The 20,293-nt window shown below is 41.2% G+C and overlaps 1 protein-coding gene across 1 annotated transcript in view; it reads right to left on the reverse strand.

The window, feature by feature from the left end:
• The window catches only part of Tmem245 (transmembrane protein 245), a 65,927-nt gene extending 46,770 nt beyond the window's left edge, over positions 1 to 19,157 (reverse strand). Inside the window, exons 1-7 of the mRNA XM_055605278.1 lie at positions 19,149 to 19,157; positions 16,886 to 17,003; positions 15,345 to 15,446; positions 5,509 to 5,625; positions 3,458 to 3,694; positions 1,449 to 1,618; positions 476 to 499 (exon numbers count right to left, since the gene is read on the reverse strand). Of these exons, the coding sequence (XP_055461253.1) occupies positions 476 to 499; positions 1,449 to 1,618; positions 3,458 to 3,694; positions 5,509 to 5,625; positions 15,345 to 15,446; positions 16,886 to 17,003; positions 19,149 to 19,157 (777 nt within the window). The remainder of the gene's footprint in view (positions 1 to 475; positions 500 to 1,448; positions 1,619 to 3,457; positions 3,695 to 5,508; positions 5,626 to 15,344; positions 15,447 to 16,885; positions 17,004 to 19,148) is intronic.
• Positions 19,158 to 20,293: the final 1,136 nt, after the last annotated feature.

The following is a 20,293-nucleotide window of genomic DNA, read 5'->3' on the forward strand; positions in this document are numbered from 1 at the left end:
TCTCTCTGCTGTAACTATAGCTTAATGTGTTTCACACGCAAAGGAACCTACACCTGGGCTTGGTGGTAGAAGCCAGTAATCCTAGCACTCTGGAGAATGAGGCAAGAAAATAGAAGCCAGCTGGACTACAGAGCAAGACCCTGACTCAAAGAAGAAAAAAAAAAAAAAGAGAAAGAGTCACCACATTAGAAAGAAAAGGCAAGGAAATCAATTCTCTGAACAGAAGGGCTGTGAGCCATAACTTTTAAATACTTGACAAAGACACTCATTCATGTCCTAAGAGCTCTGAGGAGGTTTTAGTAAATGACTCAATGGCAGAATTCATATTTCACGACCTTCCATAGCTTATGGTTAGAATTTTTAAAACAAACCTTAGTTTAATATATGGACAGAAACATAGAATGAGGAAGGAGATACTGAGGGGCTGGTACAGGGTATAAAATTCAGGAGTGAAAACCACACCACATGGTATTACCTTCTTGTTTAGCCAGTGCCAGAGCTGGAGGACAGGGGAAGGTGAGAGAAGATAAGAACAGTGGGATATCATTAGAGAATGCAACAACAGTATGGAGAGAAAGTCACTTAGAGCAGAGGGGAGGCTGTCAGGAAAGCTGGAGGAAGAAACAGTGCATCACAAGGCTTTAACAGAATACTGCTTTACAACAGGATGGCTGAAATGACAACTACAAGCTTTCCTGTAACTTGCAACTCATAGCCTGGATCCCCTCAAATGCAGAGCCCTGCACAGCCAATTCCATCTTCTAGTAGAGGCCTGCTTGTGCTCTGTTTGCTCTGCTTTCACGTCCCCAAAGCTTCCTTTCCTACCACTGGGCAACACGAGGCATTTTTCACTCAGTGCTCCCACTGTGTCACACAGATACTTCTCTATACAAACTGTAGTGACAGCTTGCACTGAATATATCAGACACTGAAATAAGGATCTTACAGTTATTAACTCAGCACACAACCACATTGTGAGGTAAGTGCTATTAAACCCATTTTATTGATAATGACCAAGGCATAGAAAAATTAAGTCATCTGTCCAAGGTCACAGGGCTGGTAAATAATAGAAGTGGAAGCTGAAGGCACAGTGTGATTTTAAATCCATTAATCACAAAGTTCTCAGAAATTACCATATTTCGGCATTAAGTCGAGGTTCTGTCTCTGTTGTCCATGACTGGTTAGGTTTCAACTCAGCACAGTATTTAACAAACAAGAATCACTCCAAAAATAATTCTCCACTCTGAGCTACCACCTCCTTTTATAAAATAATAATAATAACAATTTTATTTAATCTAAATCCACTCTATCCTCATGTGGACCATAATCCTAGGCCTTACATCTTAATGGAGAACTAGATGTGAAGTACATTATCAACACGTGTTATGAAATGGATGTTCCAGCCAAGAGCACAAACACTCCACTGGAGCAGCACAATCATACAATACCTTGCTATCAACTTTTAGTAAGAACTTTCCAAGCCCGATAATCGGCCATGGTGCTAAGGCCTCCTGCCGCTCCTTCAGGAAGTTCTCGATAACCTGCCACCAAGCACGGCAGCGTTTCTCCAGGAAGTCCACCACTCCAAAGTGAATCACGAGCTTTTTGATTATCCAAACTATAGAGAAGATACAAACACAAAGGACCCAGATTTGAAAGGCAGCACATGAAAAGTTCCCTAGTTTCCACTCTAAACAGGAAAGCCAGTACTAAAACAAGATCATGTTAGAAAGGAGTGTGGGGACAGGTGTGGTGATGCACACCTATAATCCCACACTCAGGAAGGCAGATCGCTGTGAGTTCGAAGCGAGGCTGGTCTACAAAGTAAGTCCAAGACAGCCAAGGCTACACAGAAAAACCTTGTCTTAGAAAACAAAAACAAAAAGAAAGGAGCATGGAGGACCATAGGTGTGTAAGCAGAAGGAACTGGCCAGGTGCACTCTAAAGGAAGACCCACAAGGTAAACATCACCCTTTGTGAACCTGAAGCCCAGAGTGAGTCAGGGCTCACTGTCCAGCCTACAAACAGCATGAACTTCAACGGCCTTCCTTCATAGTTTCTTCCCCTTGACTAAGGAAAACTGAGCCCCAACATTTACTGATTTCCTTGGCGACTACAGCTGTTCTTCCTCAATGGCTTTATAGCACTGCAGGCAGTATTTCCAACTGTGCTCGTGTTTCCTCACATGATTCTGCTCTGTGCTCTGAACAAAAGTTGGGGGTCAGTAAGAAGGCAGCTGTTAAAGCTAAGAAAAAGAGGCCAGAAGAAAGGCTACTTACTAGTGGGGGTGGGCCTAGATAATGGTTTCTTTCCTCTAAAATTTCTCTAACTCCTGGGACCCTATTCTTAACTCAACCTTGTGAGTTGTAAGGTCAGTGTGGTGGTTTAATGAAGAATGGTTCCCATAAACTTGAAAGGTGGTGGTGATGGTGGAATGCAGGGGCATTCAAATCTCTGTGAGTTTGAGCCCAGCCTGGTCTAAAGAGTGAGTTACAGGACAGCTTGGGCTACACAGTGAAAACTTGATTCAAGAAAAGGAAAAGGAAAAGGAAAAGGAAAAGGAAAAGGAAAAGGAAAAGGAAGGAAGGAAAGAGAAAGAAAAGAAGGAAGGAAAGAGAAAGAAAGAAAGAAAGAAAGAAAGAAAGAAAGAAAGAAAGAAAGAAAGAAAGGAAGGAAGGAAGGAAGGGTTACCATAGGCTCTTATATTTGACTATTTGGTCCTCCCTTGGTGAACTATTTGAGAAAGATTAGGAGGGTGACCTTGCTATAGGAAATAGACACTAGGGGCTAGGCTTTAAGGTTTCAAAAGCCCATGCCATTTCCTGCATGTATGCATATGCTCATCTCTCGTCTTTCTCTCTCTGTCTGCTTCTAGCTGTCCCACCAACGTGTAAGTTCTAAGCTTCTACTCCAGCTCCATAACTGCCTGCGGCTGCCATGCACCCCACAATGATGGTCATGAACTCTAACCCTCTGGAATGATGAGGCTCTAATTAGTGCTTTCTTTTATATGTTGCCTTGGTCATGGTGTTTTGTCATAGCAAGAGAAAAATAACTAAACCAGTCAGTGTGATAAAACAGTTCAAAAATCCCAGCATTAAATTTGATTGGTTTTGTTTTGTTTTGTTCTGTTTTTGAGACACGGTCTCTCCATGTATCCATGGCTGTCCTGGAGCACTCTGTGGCTCTTGTACAGGACATGGGTACAATTGGCTCACAAATGTCTGAAATTCAAGTTCCACAGGACCTAATACCCGTTTTCAGCCTCTCTGGGCATTCACATGCAGGCAAACACTCATACACACAAAATAAAAATAAAACTATTTTTCTCATGACCTAAATACAAATATACCATTTTAAGATGGCAATAAAATTATATCAAATATTAAAATCCCACTGCAAAAAAAAGGAGAAAAGATCTGTGACAAGATAAAACCATACTTAACCAAACACCAACCTGCAACAGGCACTGGCAGCAGCTGCATGACCCACAGATTCAGCCAGAGCTGGACAGCAATGATGGCCCACATGAGAGACACGAAGTAAACGTCACTAGCTTTCTTCTTTCTGAGAAACGTTCCCATCTCAGGCCTCTGTCTGCCCAGAGTAGGTGAAGGAGAAGAGGGTGAGGAACGGGAGGAGGATGAAGAAGAAGTGGACAATGCTGGAGGGGGCTCTCCCCTGTCTGTGGGCTCTAGAAAAACACAAAGACATAGTCACATACTGTCTTAGTCCACACAAGACAATAACAATACAAAATACACTGCACTGGTATGTGCAGCAGGATCCCGTCCAGTTAAAAAGACAAACTTGCAGAAACCAACCCCTATCAGGGTTTTTGTCTAGGGAAATCAGGCTTGCTGGGAGACAGCAAATGTTCTCCTTTTCCTCAAGTATTTTTCAAGATTCATTTTATTTGTATGGACGTTTTGCCTGCATGTGTCTGTGTACATGGGTCAAGGCTAAAAGTGAAGATGATAACATGCTTTCATTTGACCTTGTTCTGCTTGTCTGATCTGGAAACTCCTGATCGATGGCAATGACAGAAGCCAGAACAGTAACTCTATAACCTAAGTCTCATCCTGCTCCACTTTGGAAACTCAGTTTCATGGACCAGAAAAGCATGTGTTCCTATGACTCTGCATGGCTTTCTCCTAAATTATGCCTTCCGTAAATATATCTTGAGTCAGTTCTTCAAGATGAGCTTGCTATACGGGAGATGGAAGAGTGGCTCACCTGGGAAATTACATAAGCACAAACACCTGGGTTAGGATCCCCAACATCCATGTAAAAAGGGCTGCAATGTGTAACTACAATGCTGGGATTGCAGGAGTCCACTGACAAGCAAGACAAATAAAACTGATAAGCTCCGGGTTCCATGAAAGATGGTGTTTGAAAAACTTTACGTAGAAAATGACTAAGGAAAGCACTGGTGTCATACAAATGCATACATGTATCATGAGCATACTCACAGTACACACAACACTAACCCTACACACTTTAAAAAAGGGTTGGCTGTAATGTTCTTCCACCTTCACTATCGCTGGCACTGATGGACGTCTTAACACACACTAGGACAGATGTGCAGACTTCTGTGAAAATATGGTATAGTGTGGCTCCAAACCTGGTATGAATCTACCAGCTGGCTCTTACAGAAGCCAGGCCCCATGGAACAACCAGAGGGCTTGCTTTGGGAAGCCAGTAAATATATACAGCATAAGGCATTAAAATTGTACTTTTACTTAAAGACAAAAGAAAGACTGTCAGAAAAAAAAAATGCATAAAATATGGAAAAGAAAAACACCTAGATGCAGACAGGGAGTTGGGAGTTGGGAAGAAGAAGAAGAAAGAAGAAGAAGAAAGAAGAAGAAAGAAGAAAGAAGACGAAGAAGAAGAAGAAGAAGAAGAAGAAGAAGAAGAAGAAGAAGAAGAAGAAATAAAGACAATGGCAGGGTGAGGGCCAGATGCCTTTAGTCCCAGCTCTCAGGAGGCAGAGGTAGGCAGATCTCTGAGTTTGTAGCCAGCCTGGTCTGTAGAGTGAGTTCCAGGGCAGCCAGGGCTACACAGAAAAACCCTGTCATAAATAAGGAAGGAAAGAAGGGAGGAAGAGAGGAAGGAGGGAAGGAGGGAGGGAGGGAGGGAGGGAGGGAGGGAGGGAGGGAGGGAGGGGTATAGAACTGACTGCTGGAGAAGGAACAAAAAATAAAAAACCAAGATAAGGAGAACACAGAATTGTAGTGGAACTATGGACGGTAAATGGGACACACTAAGGGAAAAAAAGTAGTGTGAGAAATATAAGAAAAACATATTTTAAAAAGAGACAAGGGGAAAAGCCAGGATAGGAAACTCATAAGATAAGCAATCAGAAGCATGAGAAAAGGCTATAAAACTGCAGTGAGAATGAAAACAACAGAGGACCAGCAAGCCTGAGGGCCATTTTGTGCTGCCAGTATTCTTCTTCACTGTTTCCTCCTTCTGACTCATTTTGTAGAATGACTTGTCAGTCACCTGCAGTTGGAGCAGAGGGCTGGTCTTCAGTGCTTGACTCATACCCTGTGATAGAGATGGCCAGGTTTGCAAGAGTAGAAGCCGCCATGGAGATCACTTGTCCTGGTAATTCTGCACCTGTAAGGTGTGGGAGTAGGGGAAGAAGCACATATTTTTTTAAATCCTTTAAGCAAATAAACAAACCAAAAACCAGCTCCTGCCAAGTTAAACCAAAACTACTTTGAATAGCCATTGTACGTCTTTACCAAGGAAGAGCACCTCAAAATCATCAGCTCCAAGTCCCTGAACATCCTGTCTTCACTTGAGAACCTGACGATAGTTAGTATGGCAGACATTGTATCACAACAAATAACTTCAAAATGCTGGGCTTTCTTTTTTTTTTTTTAATTTACCAGAATAATTCACACTTCCACTGGAAAACATTGCACACCATGTCTAAGAACTCCCTGGTTAAACTATTTTATTTTTTTTTCATTTTTTTTTTCAAGACAGGTTTCTCTTTATAGCCTTGCTGTCGTAGACTCACTTTGCAGACCAGGCTGGCCTTGAACTCACAAAGATCCACCCTGAGTGCTAGGATTACAGGCGTGCACCACTGCTCCCAGTGTTAAACTGTCTTATACTATTTTGTATTATTAGGTTCTAATACAGTTTGGGACAGCCCATATTTTTGTCCACATTAATAACATTACATAAATGAACACATGCAAATATGTGGATAGATATTGTACAAAACATAGATTTACAAAGCACAAACTTCAACAAAGACAAAAATCCACCACTGGGAAATCTAAAAGAACATCATTTGCTTCTCTGTAAAATTTCTGCTGGATAATACCAAACTGTATTATTTGCACTGAATTCAAATCAAGCATCTACTGATCTCCTGGCAATGAGGTATGTCTTTGTCTCTTGGCAGGCTATGGCAGACTATATATATGCAACACCAGATTCTGGTGTACTTTTTTTCTCAGTAGAGGCTATTTATTAAGACTCCCCAAACAAACTGTCATGTGCAAAGCAGTCCCCACCAAGCAAGTACACCTGCGCAAGATCTGGGTACCTGAACGGCACATTGTCATTTGGATGCTACATAGCTCCCACAACAAGCACTCTGCAAGCCTGAAATTTTTCCACAGCAACACAGTGAAAGTTCTAGAGTTCCATAAGTCTCAATTCTAAGGTAATGGCAAACAGCAGCAGCCATGGCCTCCTGTCCAATTACATTCCTATAGCTGTTGAGCACTTGCCTTGACTGTATTGAATCCATCTATGCCAATGCAGTCATAGAGTAGATGTTTGCCTTCGTAAAAACACACACAATTTCCAGAAGCTTCTCAGTACCTCCCACTCAGAGCAGCTATAGTGGAGTTTACATCTTAACCACACTGGCCATTCTAATCACCAAATCACAGCCACTCATACAGACAGGACCTTACTTTTAGAAAGCCTGACAACAGAGAAGTCTGTCAATCATGGAAAATAAAACACAACCCTTCAGTAAGTCAAAGAATTTTTAGTTCCAATAACCCCATACACAAATTAAAGACTGGCCATCTCTCAAGATAAGACGGAGCATCAAGTAGCTCAGTCAATTTAGCCACTGAAATGCAGCCACCAGCTTAACTGTGTCCTATCCCATCCTCCAATAAATGCTCATAACCTGAAAGAAGTTTGTTTTAAGGCACTCAAAGAGAAATTCTCATTCACAGTCTGGGAAGAAGACATAAGCTACATGTCTATGCTGGGACCTTAGTCTCCTGACCTATACAACCAAGTCATTCAACAATAAAAAAAGGTAAGCATCACCTGAAAGAGGAAGTATCTTTTATATCCAACATGTTCTCACTGTTTACTAACACCATGTATTGGGGATAAAGACACTCCAAATCCCAGAGCGTACTTAAGTACCTGAATTTTTAAAAAACTACACAAAAGAAGTGACAAATTATGACTGCTATTACATGAAGTGGGTATTTTAATAACTCTTAAGACAAGAAACCTGACATAATCTGGAAAAATCAGAGAAGGGTTCTCTTTTCAAACTTGGATTTATTTATTTTTATTGTGTATGGGTGCTGAGTCTGCAATGTATGTCTGTATATCATAGGTGGACAGTGCTCATGGGGCAAAAAGATCCCCTGGAACTGGAGTTACAGATTTGTAAGCCACCATGTAGGTGCCAGGAATGGAACTTAGGTACTCTGCAAGAGCAACCAGTGCTCTTAGCCTCCAAGCCCCAAGGCAAGAGTTCTCTTTAAAAATGTAAATATAATTGATACTGTAAGAGAGGAGAGGGTATTAACCAAATAAATGCCAAAAATAACCTCAGGGTAGGAGGAAGCTAGCAGGAAGGCTATGGAAAGAAGCTGACATGCAAACAATAGCAAAAGAAGGTCAGTATGTTGAGAGTATGGACGGAGAGTGAGACACCGTGACCAAATAAACAGAGCTGTAACCAGTAAGCCAAATGACATTAGCTACAGAGATCATAGTGAGAGCTTTAGTCTTTATCCAAAGAAACAAAAGCACTGGAACTGTAACAGAACAGTAATCTCCATCCTTCCCTGTAGAATACAGCACAATATACAGAGACTCATCTGTGCTCTAAGATGTGGCCCTGCATGCTTTTTACTCAGTTTCTCACAACAGCAACATCTTGCAAAACTATAGTGCAACATTCCAGTCAAGAGAGCAACAGATAGAGCAAGATAGCAGCAAGATAAAGCCATATAACAGTCTCCTCGCTACAAACATCCTTGCCACTGCCCCCTAACTATGTGGCCAGTTCTGAGATGTACCTAAATTATTCTTTTCTGGAGAAGGATGGACGAGGAGAAAGCTGATGTGATCTGCAGGGGGTAATAAGTGGCTGGACTGAGAGGAACTCACTCAGTGATAAACTGACAGATCACAGGCAAAGGTGGCCCCCAGATTATCCAACAGGGAACTGTAAAGGGCCAGGGTGAAGATTTTGGAGACTGAAGTTTTTCTAAAACTTACCGATAGAAGTCACACAAACTGACTACAGCAGAGATAGGACAGGACTAGAGTCTCAGTAATGTGCTCAGGACAGATATCTCAGGAAGGACCCAAATAAAATAACGGGGACACCTAATAACTCGAATAAAGAAGAAAATGTGTGTGTGTGTATGTGTGTGTGTGTGTGTGTGTGTGAGACAACTTCCAGTAAAAATGTAAAATAAGCCAGTGTTCTCTCCTCTGAACTGAGCAAGTCAGTTCAGAGACACAGACTTCTGCATAAGAATTATAAAAGGAGGCTCACCTGAGATACCCTAAAAAGCAACTTTCATGGTGATTCTTAAATTTACTCATTTAAGAAGAGTCTGGGCCACAGTCTTACATAAGTGACCAAGACCCTAACCTCACATTCCATGTAAAGCTAAAACAATCAGGTACAATCAATATGTTAAAATTAATGCCAAAGAGTGTAGAATGTTTGAAAAGCACAAAGGATGGAAACCTAATCCATGCTAGAGCCCACGGGACAGTTTCCAGAGGAGCTCTCTCTCAAGAACACTAGATAATGCTATTCTTTAACTCACTTAAACAACAGCAGCCACATAAAGAATCAGAACAAGTCTATCTTAGGGACAAACGGAGAAATTGGAGCTGACACAGTGGTGGTAGAAACACGTCCCCAGACAAAAAGGCAAAAGAAGCCACAAAGAAAAGCAGTGTCCTCTTCAAAGGCTTTAAGCAGTCCAGTAATGCCAGAACACAGGTCTGTGAGGGGGTGGACAGGTATCTGAAAGATGGAGATCAAAGTGGTAAGTAGGGAGATCATGTGTAGAGTTTCTTTACATGGAGGAAGGATACTTCAAGGGCTGGGGATGCAGGTGAGGGAGCAAGAACACCTGGGCGTAAACTTCAGCTCTTACTTTGTTGACAGTGATGGAAGAATCCTCGACAACCACATGCCTTGTCTCCTCACAGGTGAAATGCGCTCCATATATATTCCAATTTGGATGTAATGGAGTGAAAAGATACACATAAAAGTCTCTGAATGCAGAAACATTCTGGGTGACACAAGTGATTAGAGAGCCTCATACTGCACACATGTCAAAGGTGTAGCACACAGAGAAAACCAACAAAAGGCACTTGAAAATCATGGACCTCCCAGACCTAGTAACATCTCTTATCTAACAGATTCACATTTTAATGAACTGTATCTACATAGTATGTTTCTGCACTTTAAAGACCAAGGTCTTAACAGATGAATGACAGGAACGAGATTCTAGATAAGGTCATGATACTAGATTTTAAAACCAGTTAAAAATAGGCATTTAAACAAGGGTACAAAATCTTGGCCTCAAGGACTGGGGGTGGGAAGCACAGCCAAGGTTTTAAGTATCAATCTGCCCGGGGGTCGGGGTCAGTATAGAGGGAGCTGCCAAAGACCAAAGGCCAGAGATCAGACAGAAACTCAGAGTTAATGCAACTAAGTCCACAATTAGCAGATTAATTTTTCAGTGTGACAGAAAAACATACGTTGATATGCGTATAAATAAGGAGCTACTTCTTGATTTGCTCTGTTCTTCCAAAACAGCAATGAAAAACCAAAAATGCCTGCTGCTAGCATGAGGTACTGCACACATGAACTACTATCTTGTAGTGACCTGTAAGGCTGTTTCCCTCAGTGATGTGGAGAACACAACTTCAACAGCTTCTAGTGCACACAACCTGGATGCAAACAGCAGGCTCCTATAGGCTACGAAGATGACAGTCATAACTGCAGACTAGGACATGAGCAGTTGACTTTGCTCCTCTTCTTTTTTCTATCTGGGCTTCACTGGACCAAGGTTCTTTTATACCTTATGCTCTCCAAGCAGTTAAATCAACTAAAGGACTTCCCTGTAAAGGTATTTCTTTTGTTGTTTTTGTTTGTTTGTTTGTTTGTTTGAGGCAGGGTCTCAACTATGTAGCCCTGACTGTCCTGGAACTCACTCTATAGACCAAACTAGCCTCAAACTTACAGAGAACCACCTGCCCCTGCCTCCAAAGTACTGGGATTAAAGGCGTGCGCCACCGCCTCTCAGTCTGCAAAGGTATTTCTAATGGTTACTAGGAGGACAGCTGCCAAGTGTGCCTACTGCTCCAGGCTAAGCAGCATTTGGCATTAGAGACACATTTGAAGCTTGTTCCTCCTACTTAAAAAAAAAAAAAAAGAAAGGTTATTTTTATTATTTTTTTCTTTTCTTTTTATTTTTTTAATGTTTATGGCTTTACACCTGAATGTGGTCTTTGCACCACATGCATGCAGTGCCCACAGAGGCATCAGAACCCCTGAAACTAAAATCACAAATGGTTCTGAGTTGCCATGTGGGTGCTGGGAACAGAACCCTGACCTCGGGAGCAGGAGCCGGTACTAAGTGCTCAGTAAGCCATCCCTCCAGCTCCTTATTTTTACTCGTTCAATTGTGCCTGTGTGGGAGGGGTGCCCATGTGTGGGTATGCGCATGTGAATGCAGATTCCCACAAAGGCCAGAAGAAGGCACTGGGGCCCATGGAGCCAAATATGAGTTACAGGAAACTATGAGCCACCTAATATGGGTGCTGAGAACTGAACTCTGGTCCTCTGAAAGAGCAGGATGTGCTCCTAACCACTGAGCCACCTTCCAGTCCTTGCTTTTCCTACTTTGGGGAGCCACATCTCATATTCAGAACAAATCTCTCAATCCAAGTATGGAATGTATACAATAAATGAATGTCACTGGATTGCTTTAAAAAATAGGATGGCATGTTTAAACACCACCAGGATTAGTAAGAATAATGCTGCTATTCTCCTCTCTCTATAGGCCAAGAAATATAGTAACACTTTTTTCCTGGGGTGGTGTTTGAATGTTTGTCCCATCCCAAGTTTATGTTGAAATGTAACTGTCACTGTAACAGTATTAAGAGGTGCCATGTATTAATAGTGTCATGTAATGTTGCAATGAGAAGGTGCGCCACCAAATGTTGGCAACTTGATACCAGACTCCTACCCTCAGAACATTGTTGGTATCCCATTACATCACCCAGCCTGAGCAAAGGACTACAAAGTGGTCTAGCCAAAGACAACAATAAACTAAAACAGTAGCTTTCTACCAAGTGGAACAGTATCTATTGGGCAGAGAAGTGATGGACTGGGCTACCGGAACACGAGAGGTAATGACAACTACAAGTGGGGAAGAATGTCGGCTGTTGATGCTTTTTTAAAGTTTCTAAAATTGACTGGTTTTGATTCTGTTAATGAAAATTTAACCATTTGAGAGGAATTTGTTGAAGCAGACAATTATATTTGGACACTTGAAAATGTATCCTTTAAGCTCATTTTAATCTTAAGCTTATGGTATTTGCAGTGCTTTGCCAACCTTTCTGCTTAAAACAAGCAGATGAAAGAATGAAGCAGGATGAGGCGCAGGTGGCGGGATAATATGAGAGTTACATTATAGATATAGAATCTAAATCAATAGCAAATTACAAACCAGCCAGTCTATGTATTTTTGCCATTGTTTTAAAGGCCAGCTTTTAGTTCTTCCTTTTGTAAGCACTATAAAATTTTGGTCCTAAAACAGAAGTCTTAAATGGGCTTAAGAGAAACTAAAAAGATACTAATACTGGCAAAGATAGCATCTTGCCTGCCTACACCAAAGTAATAGAGGGCAGAGCCAAACAAACAAGACCTGTACTGCACTGTGATCTCTCCTGTGTGTGCCCTAGACCCTTGTCATGCACAAACATTTTCCACATGCTCCTTGAGTGGTCTGCATCAGCTAATTCAGTTCTCACAGCTGTATTAACACTCCTTATGTTGTGGCATACATTATTAATTATCCTGAAGTTGAGCTTGAGTTTTATAGACTAAGGGAAGATGTCTTAAGATGTATTTTTGTAAAAACAGACTGGCTTCCCTACTTATTAATAACCAAAATGTAATATGTCCTAATATTTTATTCCATGGTCAACTTTATAACCTGTATTAAAAATAAAAAGTACACAACAAGAACTTAATGATGTTTGGTTTTTCTTTAATTAATGAATTATACTTTCAACTTATACTAGAACTCACCTATTGATAAATATCTGGAGGGGGGTCTTATTTGCCATAAAGTGGGATTTTTAACATTTAATTTTCACTATGACTAATGCCTGCTTATTCAACTTGGCAAGAAAAGGTAAAGATAATGGGGCTGAGAGTCAAGGACCTTGGTGTAAATCACAGTTCCACCTGTGTGACTGGAGGTGCCTCAATTACCTCTGAAATGAAACATCTTCATCAACAAATGGAGGCACCATCATTTTAGTTTCATTTGTTTGGTTTGCCTGTGTTTTGCTTGTTTGCTTTGCTGTTTTTTGTGGATTTCTAAGACAGCCCATTTAAAAGTACCTCAAAAAGGTGAAGTGATGGCTCAGTGATTAAGAGCACTGGCTGCTTTTCCAGAAGTCCTGGGTTCAATTCCCAGCACCCACTTTGAGGCTCCATCTATAATTCCAGTTTGGGGGATCTGACACCTTTTCTGGCCTCCTTGAGCACTGCAAGTATATGGTGTAGACACACATGCACGCAAAACACCTATACACAGAATAATAAAAATAAATTTAAAACTATTCCAAAAGATTCATATTCAGAGGGAGAACCTTGAAAACATTTTTCCCTGCATGACTTAGCGTTCCAGGAAACACCACCCAAGAGTTCCCCAGGCCCAAGAGTCAAGCCCCTGAGTTTAGAGTAAACTGTTGAAATAAACTCACTTTCCAGGTCCAAGAGCCAAACAAACTTAGACTTTGAATTCTAATGAAATCCAAACGATTAATGCTACAAGTATAATCAAGCTGTGGCTCACAAAGCTCCTAATCAGCCCAGGTGATGCAAAGCAGGCCATTCACAGGTGACCTCACACAAGTTCAAGAGCAGGAAGGACGAGAGCAGGCCCTGCTGAGCAGTTCACTGAAGCACTCCTGTACCAGCCACATTATAGCATCATCTGCAGGAGGAAAAGAAACACCAGGGAGGGCTGCCCCCTTACAGATGGCTTCAGTCTGATTTACAGAGAAATGTTAAGAACATGAGGAAGAAATATCTAGGCCTCTAGAAAAGCACTGAAGAGATTTACTTTATAACGGAGTGTGTTCTAAGGTCAACAGTAACCTGCTTTAAAGCAGGACAGAGAGTAAAACAAAGCAGGAAAATCACTATCTCCAAAGCTGTTCTCTGCATTGATTACAACGATGTCCCAGTGACATCTTTCCTGTGAGTCAATAACCGAGGCATCAGAAAACAGGCTGGCATACCAACACCCTAGTCTGTGTTGATGCCTGGCAATAATAGCAGACCTCAGACTCACTTCCCCCCGACATATAAAACCTGGTTCTAAATTTTTGCTCTCAAGAGTTCTCTAAGTGCTGTTAACTGGGCGACTAGAATTTATACCTCGGCAGGAAAGAAGGGCCTGAAATCCTTTGGTGGAGCTCTGTATTACTCATACAGTAGGCCCTCAGTATCATAGGGACCAGTTGTTGGCCTCCTGTATATACCAATCCATATAAAATGACAGCGTTAGTGCATAACGCATGCACATCCTCACATACACTTTAAATCTTCCCCAGATTACGAAGAATATCCAACATGTACATGCCACAAAATTGTTGTAATACTGCACTGCACATATAAAAATGACAAGAAAAAAGTCTTTACATGCTCAAATAAAGGTCATTTTTCCCAAAATATTTTCCATTTTCAGATGGTTGAATCCACAGACAAGAAACCTATAAAAAGATAAGGTTGCCCGACTGACTCTACAGAAGTAGCTGAAAAGGAAGCCAACCCAGAACGAGGGAGAAGGGTGCCTACACCTGTTTTAGTCACTGACACTTAAAGAAAGGAACAAGAAGGTAAAACCCAGCAGAACAAGTGGAAGCTACCAAGCACTGTTCCACTCTAGTCTTCCATACAGGCCCTGGGGTTCAAGCATCACGACAAGAAGACAGGCCACAATAGGAGACTGAAATCTTAAAGAATAAACAGCTAATCTTGTACAATATGCTTCATAGCAGCAGCATTCACAATTCCCAAAAGTTGAAAATAACCCAAACACCTGTGAAAAAATGTCAAACAGAATGTGGGATGTCTGTGAGTTGGAATATTATTCAGCCATAAAGAAGAATACAGTACTGATAGATGTACAGGTTTTCCTTTCAGAGTGGTAAGAAATATCGTAAAAGTAGACAGAAGTGGTGGCTACACAGTACTACTAGGAAGTGCTAAATGCTACCTTGTAACAGTTGACAGCTAATTTTATATTAACTATTATAATAAAGATACAAAATAGGAACATGGCCCAAAAAAACTGAAAACATTTTAGATAATTTGATTGGGGGGGATAAATTATTGTGCTTGTTAAGTTCTTTGGTAAGTTATAGTTTTATGTCACCCTGGCATAGCTAGAATTATTTGGGAAGACAGAACCTTAACTGAGAGAATTCCTTCCCCAGACGGCGTGTGGTACATTTTCCTGATTGACAAGTGGTATAGGAAGGCCAAGCTCATGGTGGGTGGGGCCATCCCGGGCAGGTGGTCCTGGGTGCTGTAAGAAAGTAGGCTGAGCAAGCCATGGAGAGCAAGCCAGTCTGCAATAGCCTCTGCATCAGCATCTGCCTTGAGTTGTTACCCTGACTTCTCCGTGATAAAGTATGACCTTTGACTGGAGAGTTATAAGATGAAATAAACCCATTCCTCCCCAAGTTGCTTTTGGTCATGGTGTTTAACCATAGCAATAAAGACAGTTAGCTTCCCAAAAATACTAAGAATATACTCATAAAAGAATACTTCTTACCAGCAGACTCCTTCCCATTCTGTTTTTCATAAAGGGTGCCCACAGACATCAAGAAAACAATAACTAGGAAAACTGGAATTCTCCATGAGCCAGCCAGTGATGCTGAAAATTAAGAATATTTTTAGTTAACAGAGAAATTTGATACGCATGCAAATTAGAAAATTCTTTCACAGGGGAAGTGTTTTTAAAAGGCCCTCAGACAGGTAGATTTAACTCAAGGACAGATTCATTCTTGTTCTCAAAACGTCAAGGCACGTGCCAGCCCACCTTTAAGCGGTCAGTCTCGAGTCCATCATATGCACCCACACACCACAGGTTTCAGATCACCCCAAACTCAAGTTCAACCTCTGTAGCATCTGACACTATGATGAAGAGTCATTCACTGACCCTCATGTCAGGCAGCCAGCCTGATGTTCTGAAAACATCACTAGATTTGAACTCAAGTCTCAAAAAGGACCCAACAAATTTAAAGTCTGTAGCCATTGCTCCCACAGTTCACAGCTAAGTCTCCAAGCACCTGCCTTCCCTGAGCCCATGTGAGAACCCCTCCTCCGATTTCCACAAATTCAACCTGAGTCACACCATCAGGAGAGCTTGCAAATAAGACTCATGGTTCCAACTCAGCAAACCTGCAGAATGCACTAGTAAAATCAGACACTGAGCAAGCACAGCTTCAGTAGCTGGGCTTGGCTGCTGCTTTCTTGCTTTTATAATTGTTGTGGCAATTTATAAAAATAATTAACTCTAAAAATGACTTTAGGTTGTCTGCTGTTCCAGTGTACTCAATTATTGTGTTTTTAAATGAGAACTTATTATTTCCATCAACTCAGACTTAGAAATAATTCTTGCCCAATCATGTGAGTCAGGCTGAAAAGCCATTCAAAAGCTTTAAGCAGCAACAGCACCTCCCCAGCTAACAGTGAGCTGCTCCACAGAACAGGAAATTCATGACTGAACAGTCCTGACTCCGACCGTCTCCGTGGAGCTGTCAACTGTCTTCCTGAGGCTCCCTGAAGCTCTGGCATCTCTCCCTTGTGATCTCAGATCTGCTTAAGCCACTCTTTCACAAGGATGGACAGACAGTCCTTCACCTTTCAGAAAGAGGTTTTCATATTCCATGCACTCTTCTTGCCCACACTTCTTCCCCATTCCTGCGCCAGGCGCTTCTTCTTTCCCAGAGCAAAACTCTTCTCCAGTCCCTCAAGGCCCAAGCCTCTTATCATCCTTGCTCATCCTTGTGTGCCAATCTAGCTCTTCCCCAAGCTCACCACACTTTGCAAAGTGAGCTAGACGGTCTGAGACACACTTACTCTTCAAGGACTTACTAAGAGAATGCATAGGAACATTAAGATCAACATCTGAAAGCAGAGTATTTTCACTGAGGATTAGTGAAAGCTCAAAGCTCAACATTTTCTACAGATTATGTTAAAGAATCTTATATGTAACATACAAAGAACCCACTTTCATTGGTCAGCCCCTGATAACCCTAAACACAGTTATTGGGTGTTTGTTCTAGGAAGGAAAAAGAAGAAAGGACCCACCTATATGAAAAAGCAGTATCATCCAGACAGGAATCGAAACTGCTCTCAAGTAGCCTTGAGTGCTTGCATTCCACTTGAATGAAACCATCAGCACATAGCCAACTACCAGCGTCCAGATCTTAAAGAAATGAAATGAGACACAGTTGTAAATACATACAGCAAGCACCATATGTTATCCATCTGCATCACCTGTATACTGTAATACTCTGGACATAGCACAGACCGGGTCCTATGGGTGCTGTGCTGGGTCTTCTCTCTTCGTTGAAGTGGCATATGAAACCCAGATATGTTTAAATAGGCTTTTGAAACCCAGGCAGTAATTCTTAAACACTCAAAGACATACTAGAATTCAAAATCCATTAACATAGTTTTTAAAAAAAATGATAGATCTTTATTTTTACCAGAAATACTCATGCAATTTTTGGTTTGAGACCTATTCTAGTTTCCCCTTTTTTCATTTTTTAAAAGCTAAAAAAGTTAAGCTATAAGGGAACAGATTTATATTAAAGCCGATCTTGTGGAATTCCTACAAGTGCCTGTTGATTAATGTGAGGGTAGTGGTCCTAAAAAGAAACAGGATAAAAAGATCCCATGTTTTAGCCTATAAAATATTAGTATGATTAGTCTCATACTATATGTAAATATTTATTTAAATATATTAAATATTAAACAATATTTAAATATAGTATGAGTCATAAAAGAGCTAGCTGAAGTACAAGCTTGTGACAGATGTTGAGACCCTAACCTAGAGTTAGTTATATGTACCAGTTAAAAAGGGTATCTGAAAAAAATATTACATGAAGAAATAGCAAAAGTTGAAAACAGAACCAGCCAAGGTCCCCGCCTCCATTCCCCCACCCTACAGTTAAATGTCTATCACTAAAGCATTACAAGCTGCCAATGTCCCTACATACACATAACCTTCTTCAAGAGAACACTTAAAAAGAACAATCTGAGTACCAAGAACATGAGTTTGTGAATGTAAAATTCAAATATGACTTGAACTTGGAAGATAAAAGTTCAAACAAACAAAACAAAGACTTAATGATACAATTCATAGCACAAATGAAAACAAAAGGATTACCACAAATGATAGAGGAAAGGGTAGGACCCTCCATCTCATTGATTTTGGTCTCATAGATCAATCAAATCTTGTTTTATAAAATCATGCACAACCCTGGACTTGAGAATTTAGATCTGGAACTAATCCTAACAAAGAAACGAGAGATTCTGAAAAAGCTTTTAGCATAAAGAGTGATGACCTGAAAGGCTGACAGAGATATGATTAATTATGGGTCACAATTATAGGGTTATTCAACCATTAAAATGGGCATGTAGGGACTTAAGTACAGCGTATATAAACATGTACTTGTGAGGGTCTCCCGGAGAACCTGGAACTCACAGGCTGGACAATGTGTGTCCGCTCTGCTGACTCCTCCTCCAACCTCAGTGCTGGTGTTACAGGAATGCACTGTCACACCCTTCTTTTAATGTGGGTGCTGCAGGTCCCAACTCAGGTCCTCCTGCCTTCACTTTCCAACTGAGTCATTCCCCAGACTTAAATGAGTATTTTTTTCAAACAAAGATGACACAGTTTTAAACTCCTAATATCGTATTAAGCTTAAAAGGAGATACAGAAAAAAAGAACACATATAATAAACTACTACATGGAAGGGAAAATGCTAATAAGTTAACAGTTAATAAGCAGAGGTATGTCTTTCCTTTTCTGTTTTGTCTTCTTTTCTTTCTTCTTGAAACAGGGTTTCACATAACCTGAAACATTCTATGAAGCTGAGGATGACCTTGAATTCCTGATCCTTCTGCCTCTACCTGCCAAGTGCTGAAATTCTGGGGAGGGGGAGAGTTGTTACCATGCTGGGATTTGAACTGGGGGCCTCTCACATTACAGATGAGCACTCCATCAGGGAAATGACTTGCCCACAGTCTGAAGTTGAATTCGAACTTTAACACTAAAGTCTGCTTTCATTCTTAAGATGCATTTTTTTTTTTGTATGTATATACATGTGCCTGTTCTGGTTTGGTGGACCACATGTGCGCAGGAAGGAACCCTTGAAGGTCTGAAGAGGGTTTCAGATCCCCTAGAGCTGGAGTTACAGGTAACTGCAAGCTAAGTACAGGGAAGTACAGAGGAACTGAAGCTGGGTAAGCATTCCCAACTATCTCTAGCCCAAAGCTGGCTTTCTTTCTTCCTAAATTTTATTTTGTGTGTCTGAGTATTAGGCCTCCGAGTATGTCTACGTACCAAGGGCATGCCTGCTACCCTCAGAAGCCAGAAAAGAATCCCCTGTGGATCTGACAGCTATGCGCTGCCACACGGCGGTCAAACCCAAGTCCTCTGCACATACAGCCAGCGCTCTTTACTGAGCCATGGTTGCAGCACTAGCAAAGTCTGCTTTCTTAACCACAGGGGAAAGAAGTGGCGCTAGCAAAAATGAAAGCAGAGTTTGCTCCAGTTTTCATAAGGAAGATATAATCAGTTCAGAAATTACAAAGTGTTGAAGTAGAGAGTGAGCCTTAGGAAAGGAATGGACTTCAGCCTACACTGGTGAGGCACACACTGGTGATCAGTCCCCAGACACTGAGTTAAGTCACTCAAGAGCAAGCCTAAAACCCAGTTTCTAAACCTGTAGGCTGGGACCTATAAATGAATGTGAGGGTCATGAAAAGCCTATCAGTAGTCCTGGCTCTGGACACTTAATCCAAAACCTGCCACACAGGAGCAGTGAGGTCACCTGACTTGGCTACAGCCTCGGCTCTAACATAAAGTGCACACTTTGTACTCACTGCCCTTACACAGCGCTTCTCCTCATTAGGGAAAAAGAACAGCTTTTGAAGAATTTTCTCACCGCCACTCCACAGCATGTGGGTACCAGACTATCTGTGCAATACACTGTTAGAATCGTTGATTTTATACACTGCTATTTGACCAATTTCTTAAAAAAAAAAAAAAAAAAAGAAAAGAAAAAAAACAAAGAAAGAAAAGCCTCAGGTGATTTTTGTCTTGAGTATATGACAGTACCTCCAGCAGTTTTTGAAATGGCCCTAAAAAGTAGCCTGGACACTTTGCACTGTGTACTTATGCAAAGCAACATTTTCAGCATTGGTTATAACATCAAACTATCAATCAACTCCGAAAATCACTGAAGATGATGCCCTGCAGGTTAAATATTCAGCCAAGATTTACATCTCTGTAAAAAATGAGCACACTCATCTCATTAGTATACAAATTTGCTTTCATCTTTAATAAATGATAGAATTATATATACACCAAATAATTGGTTTAAAATATGTTTATGGGGCTGAAGAGATGATTCAGTGGTTAAGAGCACTCACTGGCTGCTCTTCCAAAGGATCTGGGTTATTTTCCCAGCACCCACAGGGGGGGGG

Source organism: Psammomys obesus, unplaced genomic scaffold, assembly GCF_907164565.1.
Source record: "Psammomys obesus unplaced genomic scaffold, mPsaObe1.curated_primary_1811, whole genome shotgun sequence".
In the NCBI taxonomy this organism is placed as follows: Eukaryota; Metazoa; Chordata; class Mammalia; order Rodentia; family Muridae; genus Psammomys; species Psammomys obesus.